At 46.0% G+C, this 14,585-nt stretch overlaps 1 protein-coding gene across 1 annotated transcript; it reads right to left on the bottom strand.

The window, feature by feature from the left end:
• Nucleotides 1-12,917: 12,917 nt before the first annotated feature.
• Nucleotides 12,918-14,348, bottom strand: LOC132075133 (inositol 1,4,5-trisphosphate receptor-interacting protein-like 1). Its single transcript, XM_059475332.1, has one exon. It carries the CDS (start codon nucleotides 14,346-14,348, stop codon nucleotides 12,918-12,920), a length of 1,431 nt encoding a protein of 476 aa, XP_059331315.1.
• Nucleotides 14,349-14,585: the final 237 nt, after the last annotated feature.

Raw genomic sequence — 14,585 nt, forward strand, 5'->3', positions numbered from 1 at the left:
ACCTGGGGCAGCAAAAGGAAACCCACAGAGGAATGAGACCCACTTTTGGCAGGTGGCAGTGGCTCCCATTGATTCCTGACAGGACTGTGCTCTGCACTCAGCCCCGCTTTTGGCTCCTAAAATCCCAGCTTAAGGAGAGTTTGCAGAAGGGCTCTTCCATCCTCAAGGAAGCTGGCAGGGTTTCCAGAGCTGCCGGCCTTTAATGGGACCTGTCTCTGAAGGTGGAGCCTCAGATATACTGTAAATTAGAAATATTCCATTAGAAAGACCAGGTGCTGCTTCAGAGGCTCAGGCTGTGGCTGTGGCTGTGGCTCTGCTGCCTCTAGCCCAGCTCCCCTGCTCTGGGCAGCTCCAGCTTGTGTCCCAAAAGCAGCAGCTCCTGCTCCAACTCTTCCCTGCCTCTCCAACACATTGGGTGTTCCCAAACCCTCCTGCCAAGCCCCATTAAATTGTACAAGGGGCTTGACTTTTATGCAAATTGTCATAATTATATCCACTGCCTCTGAACTAAAAAAAAACCCAATCCCCATCCGAAGCTTTCAACCTGACAGCTTCTCTTGAAATGACAGATCCTCCATGTGCCATGTATGTAACACCCCAGCTGTATCTCTGTACAGCTCTGTCACCTCCTCTCAGGCTCACAAGACCCAGAGCCTGGTACTTTCACCGTTATCATTTTGCCAACCCCCATCTCCAGTGATATCTCTACCACAGGGCCATGCTGGTTATTTCTTTGATTCTCCTGCGTGCTCAAAACCGCTTGCTCTTTTCTCTCTTGCTGTTTCTGATCTGGCTGCACCAGCTCTGAGGAGTGCTTAGATACACACTTAATATGTATTATCCTGAAAGAAGGTGATTTTCTGGGTCAAGGTCCCCTTCATCAAGACTGTTCTAAAACAATCCAGTGTTTTTGAAGGAATTGGGCACTTAAATGTTCTACTTTCTAAATGCTTCTCCAGGGAAAATTAAGACAGCTTTGTGTCTTGCACCTTGAAGATGAAAACAGTCTGCTACAGTTTAATAGCTCCACTCTTGATATTTTTGGAGAAGGAGAAACAAAATGGACTCAGAAAGGAGGAAGTTTCTTATTCTCCAGAAGCAAAAACACTTGCTGTCATAGCCTGCATCATGTACATTAAGTAACCCTGGCCTATTCTGGTTCATTCACTTCTGAGCCACTCCAAAATACCGTGCCTACATACATCTGCACCTATTTGTATCATACACAGAGGAGAGATTTAAGCCCTGCAGCATCTCAATGCTAGTCTCCTCCACAGAGGAAAAAGTAGGGCAGAGTTGTGTTATTTGTCATGATCATGAAGGGAATCCACAGACCTGAGACTGAAGGATTAGCTCCAACCTGCTCCTTCAGAGCTACCCCACTTGTCTGTTTCTAACAGCTTTTCCTAGGGATGCTGAGTGTTTCATGACACCAACAAACAAAAATCTTCTATGGCACATTTTCTGCCTTTATGGTGATTGTATGTTTACCACCTCTTGCCAGTATTCTCTTTTTTCCTCTATTTTCTTCACCAATATTTAAAAGGTGCCAGATGTTTCTTCACCCTTAAAAGTCAGCTCCAATGCAATCAAGACATTGCCCCAGATGACTTAAAATTTTCAACTATTTTCCTGAAATCCCCATATAAGACAGTGCTGGGAGGGAAGATGGAGTACTTCAGCTTCTTCAAGAATCAGTGTCAAAACAATTCTATCAGCCCATGGCGCTAAATACGTTAATTACTCTTTCTTAATTTCAAGAGACAAAATTTCAATTGTAATAACAGAAACATCCATCAGAAAAGGCATCATTGCCACATGATTAGCAGCTGTCCTGACACTACTCTGAGTTCGACATATTTGCAGGACTGTATTTTAAAAACATCGTCAGAGGGAGATGAGTGAGGACAGTGAGAGGAATATTGAGTGCTTTTCCTATTGCTGCAGGGCTGGTATGGAAATTAGGGACTCTTCTGGGCATGATAGCCCATAGTGTTTATGGGATTAGAGCAATGAATGCCTGGATTAGCCAGTATGATTCTTAGAATATTCTCAAAAATTCTGCCCCTATAGCCACCATTTCAGCCTCTTTAATTACAGAAGCGGGCTGTGCAGACAGAGGTCAGCTATTCAACAATTGTCAGAGCTGAGTGTTAGAAGTGGTGATGCAAAAGCAGAGCAAATTTTGTACTAGAAGAGTTTCAAAGATCTGTACACATAGAAACAGACATTTTTATCACTAGCATAATAAGACTATTTTTATTTCCCCCTGGAGAAGCTCTGTGCACAGTTGCATATCCCTCTGCTTCAAAATTAGCTCTGTGCAAAACTGTTCCAGGGGTTGAAGACAGATCCAGTCCCTACTACACTCTGATTTTTTTTTTCCCCACTATGTGGAGATACTTTGGCAAAATTCAGGCCTAGTTACTCTAGGAGTCATTGGCCAAAGTTTGGTTCAGCTCTTGGTAATTCTGCTTCCTGCTACAGGGGAAGCAGAATTACCAAGAAATATTTTGTAGATGCACTTCTCCAGGCATTCACTGACCTAAAATATCCTAAGGCATCACTGTCAGAGAGGTCTAAGCACTTGCTAAGTGAGGCCCTGCAGGCATTTCAAGAGGGACCTTCTGAACCTCTGACACCTGACATAACTGACGACATTGCAAGTTTAGACCACTGTGATCCCCACCCTTCTGCCCTGCCATAATGAAACTGTGTCACATTTTTGAGGTCAAATGATTTCATTCCCAGCATGAAGTCTGTCACATTTGGAGGGGAGCATTCCCCTAGCATCTCCATTGGAACATCATTTTTTAAACACATGTTCAGCAGGTGGTGAAAAAGATGCCACCAATGTGTAACAGGGTGAGTAATCCAGAAATTAACACTGCAGTCCCTCAGCTCCATGACTGGAGTGAAATTTGTGCAGAAAGTACAGGGAAAACAGCAAACTGGATTCCTGGCCTGGGACTGAAAATATCAGGATTCAGTTTTCTTCATTAAAATGAGGTTATTATACTGTTGTACCTCATTGACATTTACAGTAAACCCTGGTCATGGTTTGACATAGCTTGGTTTTTAGTTAGTGTTTGTGAAACATCCCTATACAACACTGAAGGGAATGTCTCAGGTCACTATCAAAACTTTGGGAATTAATGTAATTAATTCCAGTGCAAGCCTGAGTGGGGAAATGAACGATTATTCAACCCTGTTGATAAATTTCCAAGTAAAAAAATTAGTAATCATCAGTTATGGGCACATATTTAATACCTAAGTGTTTCAAGTGTTGCAGGAATTTGTAGTTAATATGCCCAGGCTGATTAAATGCAGCAAAGGCGGCCCTGGCTGAACTCTCTGCAGCCAGGGAAGGATGTGAAGGATGGGAGTTTGTAATAATATGAGCAAAATTCTAATCAAAGTCCTGTCTGAACAGAAACCTTTAATAATTTTCACAGTGCTCTAGCACTAAACTATTTAACACTGGAGAAGATTTCTGGGCCTGTGTTGCAAACCATTCTAGCAGTGTAGCTAAATCTGGGAGATGATGGTCAAAAGGGCTTTTACCTACTCTTGGCTGTCATCTCCCTTTGGCCTGTGGGCCCTGTTTCACCCACACAACTTGTGCAAGTAGCTTTGGACCTCATAACTGAGCAATAATTAGTTGTTATTAAAGCAAATCTTTAACAGTCATAGAATATTGTATTTGTGAGTTGCCCCATAGGAGTAAGGAATGATGAATCTGACTCCACGTTCTTAGAAGGCAAATTTATTATTTTATGATACCATATTATATTAAAGGATACTATACTAAACAATACTAAAGAACATAGAAAGGATACTTACAGAAGGCTAAAAAGATATAATGAAAAGTCATGACTCCTTCCAGAGCCTTGACACAACTTGACCCTGATTTGTCAATAAGTCAAAACAAGTCACATGAAACCAATGAAACATGCACTTGTTGGTAAACAATGTCCAAATACATTTCAAAGCAGCAAAACACAGGAGAAGCAAAAGCAGATAATTATAGTTTTCCTTTTTCTCTGAGACTTCTCAGCTTCCCAGGAGAAGAATCCTGGGCAAAGGGATTTTTCCAGAAGATATGACTGTGACGATAGGATCATGGGGGAGCAGGGCAGCAAGTCACCCTCCAGACACATTTGCTGTGTGAGACAGGGGACAGAACTGGCTCCTGGAAAGGAGCCTGTTTAAAGGCTCTGAGCCATGAGATCCATCCCTTTTTCCTCAGCAAGAATTGCCTTCCCCTGCAGGGGAGTGCAGTGGCTTGAGATCCACAGAGGTGCAGCTCTGGTAAGACCTCACCTGATGCTGGGGAGGGTGAGGCACCAATGCTGTACCACACAGCACCATCCTCAGCACTCCTGAATCCCAGCTCAGACCTGGATGGAGGGAATCAATGAACTGCCCTCAGCCTGTGCCACTGCTAGAGACCAAGCACAGCTCTACATTCCAATCATTTCAGGAAAGATCAGGAATATAAACCATCAATGTAACCAAACATCCTTGCTGAAGAGGTCTGGGGCAGCTCCTTTCTCTCTGTCATGTGGAAAGTTAGGATGATTAGGAAGATCACTTCAACCATTAAAAATCTGCAAAGCTCCAGCATCCCAGGCACACACCTGAACAGCAGGACCTCGCTTTCTCTCAGTAACTGACAGAGATAAGTGTGTGTTAATCATCTGAGCCTGTAAAAATCCTTTCTTTGATGAAAGCCAGAAGCCTTCCCTCTCTCACAGTTTCATTAAATTTTAGAAATCAAACAACCAGCTTTGAACTGTCTGCTGGGACACACAGATTTGTGAGTTTCTCAGAAACAGGGGGATGCCCTCTTTGCATCTCTGTTACCTGAGGATTAAATGAGTCTTTTTTAGAGTGATAAGGTTTTTAGTCTCTGCAGGCTGTGGTTTTGTAGGGGTCCTCACACTGGCATTGCCTCTCCTGTCACACTGACAGACCAGGATCAGCTTCCCAGGAGAACAATGGGTGATGGCCTAGAAAGATCCTAGCCTTGGGAACGTTATCAAAGAGCTGGAAAAGTGAAACAAATGGAAAAGACTCCTAGCAGAGCACAAGCTTCCCTGCTCCAGGCTCAGTCTCCCACCTGATGAAGTACATGGCAGCTCCTGACTGAATCCAGAGGGAAGAGGTGTTTTTCCCCAGTATCTGCAATGATCAATGAGGAACTGGCGCAGAGTGCCTGCAGCTCCTGCTGAAGAAAGCAGACCAGGCACCACTGAACTGGACTACCAAGAACTGTTGGCTTTTATATGGGCTCAGCAAGGTCGTTCATCACCACAGCAGATGCCAACTGCTGTGGCATGGAAAGGAAATTAAAAGTAGGTGAAAAAGACCTTCTTGTTTAGCTGGAGGATAATCAATAGCTCCAAATGTTTAAAATATTAACATATCACTGCAGCTAGACACACAGGTGGGTTCCTGCAGCTTAACACATGGCAGAGTTGTCACCTGAGCTGTGGTGACTGTGTTGGTGGATGGGTGCCAAGAGAAAAGCGTGGTCTCAGAATAAATTATTGTGAGTGATCTCTGGTAGCTCTCTGACACTGCCCCAGTGTCAAGCTCTTGCCCAAGCTCTAGAGCTGGCTGAGGAGAGCAGCTATCCTGAGAGGTGGAGCTGCTTTCCTTTCCAAGACAGTCTTCTAGTGGATTTGAGGGGGTTTTAAGCTCACTATAGTAAATATTGCCTTGGAGAGGTGGAGCTGCTTTCCAGGACAGTAGACTTGAGGGGGTTTTAAGCTCACTACAGTAAATATTGCCATTCATGGAATATTAATTTTTTTTTCAATATTGAGGCTATGCAGAGGATGATTACATATTGAATAGAGCCACAACATTCTCACTGCTGCACAGGAAAAGGAGGGAGTAAGAAGCAGTCCCTGCCTGCTCTGACCAATTTCCACCATCAGAATGCTGCTTAGCTTATTCCACTCAAAAGGAAATCAGGCATTACACCAGGTCAACAACTGCAGAGATTAAGGTGAGTTCAGAGCAACCAGTGGAGACAAACCCAATGACCATGTGTGTCCTCCAGCCAAGGTGCAGCTGCACACTCAGCAGCAAGTCCCTGGTGTCATGCAGGGCATTGTCAAGGCTGTTTGGAAAATGAACATTGCCCATGCCACAATTCCAGTGAGACAGGCCCCTGCTGGTCTTGCTCTGAGCTTCCCCAATTCCTCTCACAAGGAGTGAGCAAAGGAGCCAGTTTCTTTTTCACATTTTTGTGCTGGTTTCTCAGATTTTTAATTAAAGGTATTAAAAGATGACCTGATCCATGCAGGTGGCTGGAGCCGATGGAAAAGGAAATGTTATCTGGACAGGTGCTTCTCTGTGGGCTGGTCTGTGCCCACATGGCATCCTCTGATGTGCACCAAGGGGAGGCCATCACAGTAGCTATTTTCCACACTGGAACAGGGATACAAATAATAATGCCCTTGTTCGCATGTAACTCTTCTGTAGCTGATCCCAAGGCTTCCATTTAAAAGTCATTTAGCCAAAAGATTTGCTATCAAAATTGTTACCAGTGTTTCCTCAACTGGCAAATCATATCTCTGTGCATTTTTTTTTCTCTGTTTGTGGATATGGACATAAAAAACTCCTCAAGACAGCAGATAACCAGGATTTCCAAATATGTGTCCACTCTGTAAATCTGTTTATTGCAGTGCAAGAAAAGGAGGGGATCTCCAACTCCTCATGACAGACCTGAGCTAAGTCCTAATCCTCTGCTGCAACCAGCACAGCTGAATATGGTCTCAGGACTGATTTATTTCCCTACCTTTAGGGCAGCTGGTCACCATGCTCTCTTCTGCATGGACCCACTGCCAGCTGGGTTTGGGTGTGTACTCACCTGAGCTGGGCTTGTCCATGTTCACCTGAACTGCAGTCACAGCAGGAACCACCTTGCAGAACCTCTCTTTCCTTAGCTGACTGCCAGCCTGCTAAATTCACCAAAATAAATAGTATTTGTACAGAGAATGCACATCTATGCATGTTTATTGGTGAGTTGAGCTGTGACTCAGGGAGCATGTACAGACCTTGTAAAATTATGTATCCTGTAAGTGCATCAAAGTGGCCAGAAAAGGGAAAAACAGCTGTGCATGTTTTTTCTCTCTCCTCCCCTCACTTTGGGACTAAGCCTATAAAATAATAATATGCCTTTCCAGTATTATCATTTGTCTTGATTTTCTGTAGAGAATTGCATAACAGCAATAGCCCTATTAGCATTCAGCCCTCAGTTCTTCGCTTTGTGCTTTCTCCCTCATTCATTTTGCTTAATAAAATAATAAATTTTGCATTTGATTGATGCCTGACAGCTCAGGGGACTGGACTGTCCTCTGTTTAGCCATTGAATAGGAAAACTTGGACCTCTCCTGCGTGACAGTCCCTTTGCAATATGCCAGCTCTGTCCACACATTAGGGAGAATTCAGGTAAATTCAGATCACACTAAGCCAGGGATGCTGATGGGAACCTAATAGAGCAAGAGGGACTGAAAGCTATCACTGCCAGGGACAATTAGTGACCAGATAGCTCCATTTGCAGTTCCTAGGATGTGAATAGGTTGAAGAGTGCTGTGTGCAAGGGCTGCATGTGCAGGCTCAGAGCACTGTGTAAGGGAATTATACCTGGAGCTGTAACATATGTCTGCTATTAAAGCAAACAATACTTCCTCACCTGGATTTCTCATAATCTCCCTTTTCTTCCCTGCAGGGGAAAACCCTCAAGGGTCTGGAAGGTACCTGTCCATAAGGAAAACATGGGGCCCCCTCCCCAGAGAAGGGAAGGCGGAGCAATGCCTCACTGTGCTCTGGAGCCATCAGCTAAGAGGATAGAGCTGGGCAGTGGGAGCCACAGGAATAAAACACACCTCAGTCCTTGATACCCCTCTGTAGCCATGATATTTTCTGAAAAATCTTTTCCTTAAGATTTTTGTCGCCTGAGAAGCTGAGAGGCCTCAGGAACAAAATGTAAACAATGGTTATCTGCTGCTGTGGAATGCAATGGGTGCATCTGTGATTGGCCCGTGTTAGCTCTTTCTAATTAATGGCCAGCACAGTCCAGCTGTCCAGACTGTCTCGGTCAGTCACAAGCCTTTGTTATTCCTTCTTTTTCTATTCTTAGCTAGCCTTCTGATGAAATCCTTTCTTCTATTCTTTTAGTATAGTTTTAGTATAATATATATCATAAAATAATAAGTCAAGCCTTTTGAAACATGGAGTCAGATCCTCATCTCTTCCCTCATCCTGGGACCCCTGTGAGCACTGTCACCCCTCCCTGTCCCTAACTCACTGTGCAGCTCCAGTGGCCTGGCTGCACCCAGGCTACAGCAGGATGCAGGGGATGGTCACCAGCAACTGCAATCCTTGGGCACAGCAGGCACTGAGGAGCCCAGGCCAGCAGGGCTGTCACGCACAGCGATGGTGCTTGCAATGCACAGCTGTGCTCAGGGCCAAACTCTGCCTTGGTCAGAACAGAAAGAGGCAACATTTCCTCTGCCATGAATCAGCAGGGGATTTGGGTCCCAGGGATGTAAGTCTGTCTGTCCAGAGCAGCACCAGCAGCAGAAACCAGCAAAAGCTTCATTTAATCAGGTTACACTGGTGTAAAGGTCACAGATGGGTCAGAAACGCTGCTCCAAGAGTGTGAAATCTGCTGAGAATTTTGCCTCTCCCTCCTCTTCAGGTAATCTTATGGCATAAATATTTTTATTTGTAGAGCTGAGAGAGGGGAAAGGCAAACTGACATTCAAGGGAATGGTGGTGTTAATTGAACTTTCTGGCTCAGCCACTAGAGGCCCCTGTTTTCTGATGACTGCTCCAGAGTGGGGCATCTGCCACGATGCAGCAGCCAGGGCCAGAATTGGGGCCCACCCCATAGAGAAATCCTGACTGCTTCAGCCTCCTCTTCCCTAATGACCTTACAGTGAGCCGAGTCTCTTGTTCTAGGTGTGGAATTTGGGAGAGACAGTGCTGGTCACTAACAGGGGTGGTGTCATCCATCTGCCTGTTCTTGCTCCTGTTTGGTGGTGGCTCTGGAGGAGGTGACACAAAGCTCAGCCACCAGTGCCTGCAGGCCCTGTTGCTGTGACTATACAGCTCACTGCAGTGCCCAAGCCCTGGAGCAGCCCTTTTGGACACCACTGCCTCTTGGGGGTGAATTAATCCAAAGCAGAAGAGTCAGTCTCCTGGCAAAGCCATTAACCCAAGCTAAAACATGTCCCAAATGAACCCTCAAGTGTTTCCTTGTGTACAGGTCCAGAAAGGACACTGATTCAAATGGGAATTTGGCACTTGGTCAGGACCAGGGAACTTTTTGGCTGCTGAAATAGCTCTGCATCCAGAAGATTAATGCTTGTACCATGTCATTCCAGCCCCACAGGCACCCATGGTCAGCACAGAAAATCACATTTTCTCTATCTGTAGTGATCTCTCTCCCAAAATGACCTTGGCTTAAACAGGGATTTACTTGAGAGTCTCTTAAGTTCAGAGAAACAGATGTTCCTGCTTCAGTTATTCCTTGACCAGGCTTTGTGGGGCCTGCAGAGTCCACTTACAAATGTCCATACTAGGCCATAATGTAACAGTGTATGATAAATATTGCAGTCAGACACCCAACTCAGAACTCCTGTGGAACACAGCAGTGATTTATGGATTTGGAGTAAAAAGTCCTTGTTTGTGTCTGGGCATTCATTCTCAGGAACACAGGAAATGTTAAGACATCTTGCTTGAGCTTTTTTCTTAACAAGGTGAGCAAAGCAATGGGAAACCTTCAAAAGAGAAAAGAGAGTGGGCTCTCAGGATGAGAACACTTATAAAGGGCTTCTACTGCCTAATTCTTCCTGTTTCCAGGAGCAAGGGGCCTAATTAGCACTCCTGAGTGTGATGTGGGCTCAGAGCTCTGAGTCATCCAGGAAGAAGTCCATTTTCAGTTATCACTGCTGGAAAAGCTAAAGAGCTCCAAGGAAGAAGCACTAGAAATTCCTAGTGACCTAGTACCACAAAAATTACTGGTGTCTAAAACACTTTTGCAGACACTCAAAAACTAGTATTTACTCCGTCCATCACCCACTGAAATGAAAAGATTCATCCTGCTTCCCTTCAGGAGCTCTGGATGACAATGTAAAACTCATGGCTCATGTAAAACTCATCCTGCTGCCAGTACCTATTTAGTGAGGTTTGATCCACTAGGTTTTGGTTATCGGACATAAAAGCCTGGTAACCAGCCTTAGGATCAGGAAGGTTTACAGAGATGCAGCACAGGCAGCCCTGGGGCTGGTCTTCCCCAAGACTGACACTGTGCAGGCCAAGACATTTCTCTGGAAGCCACACATCATCTGCCTTTTTTTCATAAATTAAAAAAAAAGGTCTTAAATATACAATAGCAAATGAAGCCTGGATTAACTGATATCTCTCTTCTCTCAGTGATTTCCTTGTGTTTTTCCCTTGGGCCTGTGCTGCTCTGTAGGATTATGGCATTCCAGAGTCATTGGCATAATGATAACATGACTAAGAAATATGGAGACTCCCCTCTTCACATTAATCCGTGCCAAGAGAATACTGAAGGAAGTAGATAAAGGAGTCACTAACACTGAGTTACATTTTGCTTCTAAGAATTGCCTTCCAGAGGCTGTAGCCATTTTGCAACCTCTTTAATTTTCAGAGAAAACGCCTCCTGTGCCATAATTAAGAGTTTAATATGCCACAGGGTCCTGTTTATCATGATAACGTATTTTGCTAGAGAACAGACAGACTTTTTGCAGGTCCTTTGAATATCTTTCAGCCAGTCCATTAGATGGGGCTGTGATACTGGGGATTTTAATCACAGATATTAATTATTCAGTTATTATCCATTCACTTTAATAAGAAAGCTGCATATTTCCTTTGTTTCAGGGGCAGCAAGATCTGGTGAGAGATTTCAAAGTGTGGAATAGTTTGGTTATCTTCAATGCTGGCTAGCTACACCCACAAATTTGCAGGGAGAACATCAGGCCCACCTTTCTCTTCTCCTCTTACAGATGGCATGGGCATCCAAGGCAAAGACACCTGTAAATGAGGCAAGCATCAAAGACATATGGAAAGCAGTATTTTATCTCATGTGATGACTAATAGCGTGTTTCCAGCTGGAACATAGTTTGAGAGCTCTATGCAGTTCTTCAGTAGGAAAAAAAAAGATCTGTGTAATTGTTTTAGCAATGGTGTGCAGAGGACCCTGGAAGTGGAAGACAGCATCAGCACACCATCCCATAAAGAGAGGACATCAGATGTTATGGCAAAAAGTCACACTGCTCTAGTGCCTACCTGGTGCAGGAAGATGCAAAGGGCAAAAGGAACTTCTGTGCAAAATGCTTTGCCTCAAGCAAGAGGAAATGCTGTAAGTATGTTGAGCAGAGATCATCACATACAGTATGTATGTGTGAACGTACTTTCATATATAGTGATGGTCCCTTGGACAAAAACAGTACCAAATCATGGAGTTGTTAAAGTTGGAAATGATCTTTAAGATCACTAAATCCAACCACCAGCCCAGTGCCATCACCTTGGGCACTACTAACCAATGTCCTCAAGTGCTACATCCAGGCACTTGAATCATCCCTTAAGCATTTCCAGGGATGGTGACTCCACCACATCCCTGGGATGCCTGTTCCTATGCTGGACAACCCTTTCCAGGAAGAAACCTTTCCCAAATACCTCATCTAAATCACCCCCATACAGCTTGAGGCCATTTCCTCTTGTCCTGTAACATGTTACTGGGAGAAAGGGCCAACCCTTACCTTGCTACCACCTTTCAGGGAGTTGTTGAGAGCAATGAGGTTCCCCTAAACCCTCCTTTTCTCCAGGCTGCACATCACCAGCTCCCTCAGATTTGTGTTGCAGAGCCTTCCCCAGCTCCTATGTGCATGGCTGTACACTGCCAGCTGCCCCAGAATGCTGAACCCCACAGCAACAGGCTCCCCTCCTGCTCCTCCTTCAGGCCCATGTCCAAAGACACCATCCAAGATCACAGAATCCTGGAGTGGTTGGGGTAGGAAGAGACCTTAAAGTTCATGGGCAGGGACACCTTCCACCAGACCAGCTTGCTCAGATCCCAATCCAGTCTGGCCTTGAACACTTCCAGGGATGGAGCAGCCACAGCTGCTCTGGGCAAACCTGTGCCACAGCCTCCACAGCATCCCAATGAAAAGCTTCTTTCTAACATGCAATCTAAATGTCCTCTTTTAGTACAAAACTATTCTGCCTTGTCCTACACAATTCTGACCATGTAAAAAGTCACTCTCTTTTGTTTTTTTATAAGATCCCTTCCAAGTACTGGAAGGCTTCAATGAGTTTTCCCTGGAGCCTTCTCTTCTCCAGGATGAACAGGGAGACTCACAGATGAGTGTTTTCTCAAATATATTATTTATTGCCACCTTTGTACCCAGTAAAGCTCACAGGAGGAATGGACTCTCTCAAAAAGGGCATTTGCAGGAGCTGCTGGAGGGCAGCAACATTAAAGGCCACTTAGCAGTGAGCACAGCTGTGGACAGTGACCAACTATTCCTATTTCCCCAGTGCAGGAGCATGGACAGTGGGGGAGTGGTAGCCAGGGAATCAGAGAAACCAGAGCCCACCACCTCAGGTCTTATACCAAATAATTTCCAACTCTGTGGTAGCTGAGCAGCCACATTCCATGCCAACGTGATGCATGGATGCTCAGAGGTACAGTGTTCATTCAAACACACCATTTGTTGTAAACTTTACATCAACTAAAGCTCCCAGAAAGTCGAAGTATGGTTAGAATTATATTGGAAGTATTTTCCTATGAGCCTAACGATTTCACTCTTCTATAGTACTACGATTCTATGATTCTGTGATTTTACAATTCTGTGATTCCACAGTTGTCTCATTCAGAACCCAAAGTAGAAGTTATATTGCAGGTCATCAAACTTCTTCAATGCCTCAGTCTGAGCGGCTGGATCCCGTGCCAGGTGCTGGAAGAGGTTCAGGGGCTGTGCCCCTTGGAAGGCTGGGGGCAAGGAGATCTCCTGGGGCAAGTCCTCGTTGTCAAAGAAGAAGTGCTTGAGGCGTTTCTCCTCGAGGCAGCAGCGCAGGTAGCGCATGGTGTCATCCACCCGCAACAGGAGATACTTGTGCTGCCATTCCGACAGGGGGATCAAGGTCAGGAGGTGCATGACCGTGGTCTTCAAGGCATAGATAGAAAGGCCTGAGCCCTCCAGAATGCGAGCACAGAGCCGCAGGCATTTGAGGTGGCAGCTGTGGGGTGGGGCCTGCATGGCCACATGCCTGAAGAACTTTGCCTCTGCCACAGCGTAGCTCTCCAGCCACGTTGTGCTTGGGGGGAGGTGGGCTTCTGGAGGCTGGCTGCTCAGGAAGATGTCCGAGTCACCTTGCTGCACACTAAATACTGTCTCCACAAAGAGGCTTCTCCCAGAGGCTTTCATCAGCTTCATCTTGCAGGAGCGGCAGGAGGGGAGCACCTTCATGCTGTAGCGACGGGACTGAGGCAGCATCGACCAGGCTGAGATCACAAACGTCTGGAACCAGAGGGCAATTTTCTCCCCATCGAGGTAAGGGCCAGTGCAGAGGGTGTGTAGAAGGCTGGGCACCTGATTTCTCTTCAGCTCCTGCTCAGAGTGGTGGAGGAAGCACAGCATGTTCTGGTCAGCCTGTTCCCCGGTGCAGGTGCACACCAGCTCCACGCGGACACGCATGCTCGTCTGTGGCATCTCCCCCGTGCAGTCTGGCTCCAGGTGGAAGGCATGCCCACGGGGCGGCTTCAGGGGCACAAACATGCAGTAGACAATGTCCTCCTCATTATGGGGACTCCATCCTTCACAGGCACTGCCCACCCCAATGACTGGTTCCAGCACTGGGAAGAAGCTGTCTGAAAAGAGGCTGTGGGAGACTCGGAGAAGGTCACTCAGCAGCTCCTGCACCACCTGTCTCCTAGAAGCCAGCTTTGGCACTGACAGGTGGAAGCGTCTTGAAAAGACCCAGATCATATTCCTATCAGCAGGATTTTCATCCTCACTTTCTTCACTCTCTGAGTCCCTTCTGTTGTCCACCTCATGGACCCTTTTCCTGAGCCACCAGTAGAGTGCCAAGAGCACTATCAGGGATCCAGCAAGAGCCCAGAACAGACATTGCTGCACTGCAGTCCAGAGCACAACTCCCCAGGACCCAAAACTCTGCTCCACAGTCACAGGGGCCAACTCCTGCATCCCCTGAGTCCTCTGCTGGTTGAGGTCCTCATCCAGGTACACAGTGATGAAATGGCGGAGGCATTGCACAAGCCAGAGCAGGAATAGTATGAGCATTATGACCTGCAAGAGATGGGAGAGGAGTGCAGCAGTGCTGAGAGGGGAGGGAAGGAAGAAAAGAAAAACAAAGGAAGAAAAGAAAAACAAAGGGAGCTGGCAGGGAGGGAAGAAGGGATGGGAGACAGCAGACAGGAAGAAGAGCGGGCTAGGGAGCTGACAGACAGCAAAGCCTGTGCCCAGTCCCAGTGGTGGCACTGTGCCCTTTGCAAGGTGTGCCTGGAAGGGGCTGGGCCC

Source organism: Ammospiza nelsoni, chromosome 6 (assembly GCF_027579445.1).
Source record: "Ammospiza nelsoni isolate bAmmNel1 chromosome 6, bAmmNel1.pri, whole genome shotgun sequence".
NCBI classification, from domain to species: Eukaryota; Metazoa; Chordata; class Aves; order Passeriformes; family Passerellidae; genus Ammospiza; species Ammospiza nelsoni.

Excerpts from the sequence above, each read along its gene's own strand:
- LOC132075133 (XM_059475332.1), bottom strand. The coding sequence starts at position 14,348 with ATGCTCATACTATTCCTGCTCTGGCTTGTGCAATGCCTCCGCCATTTC.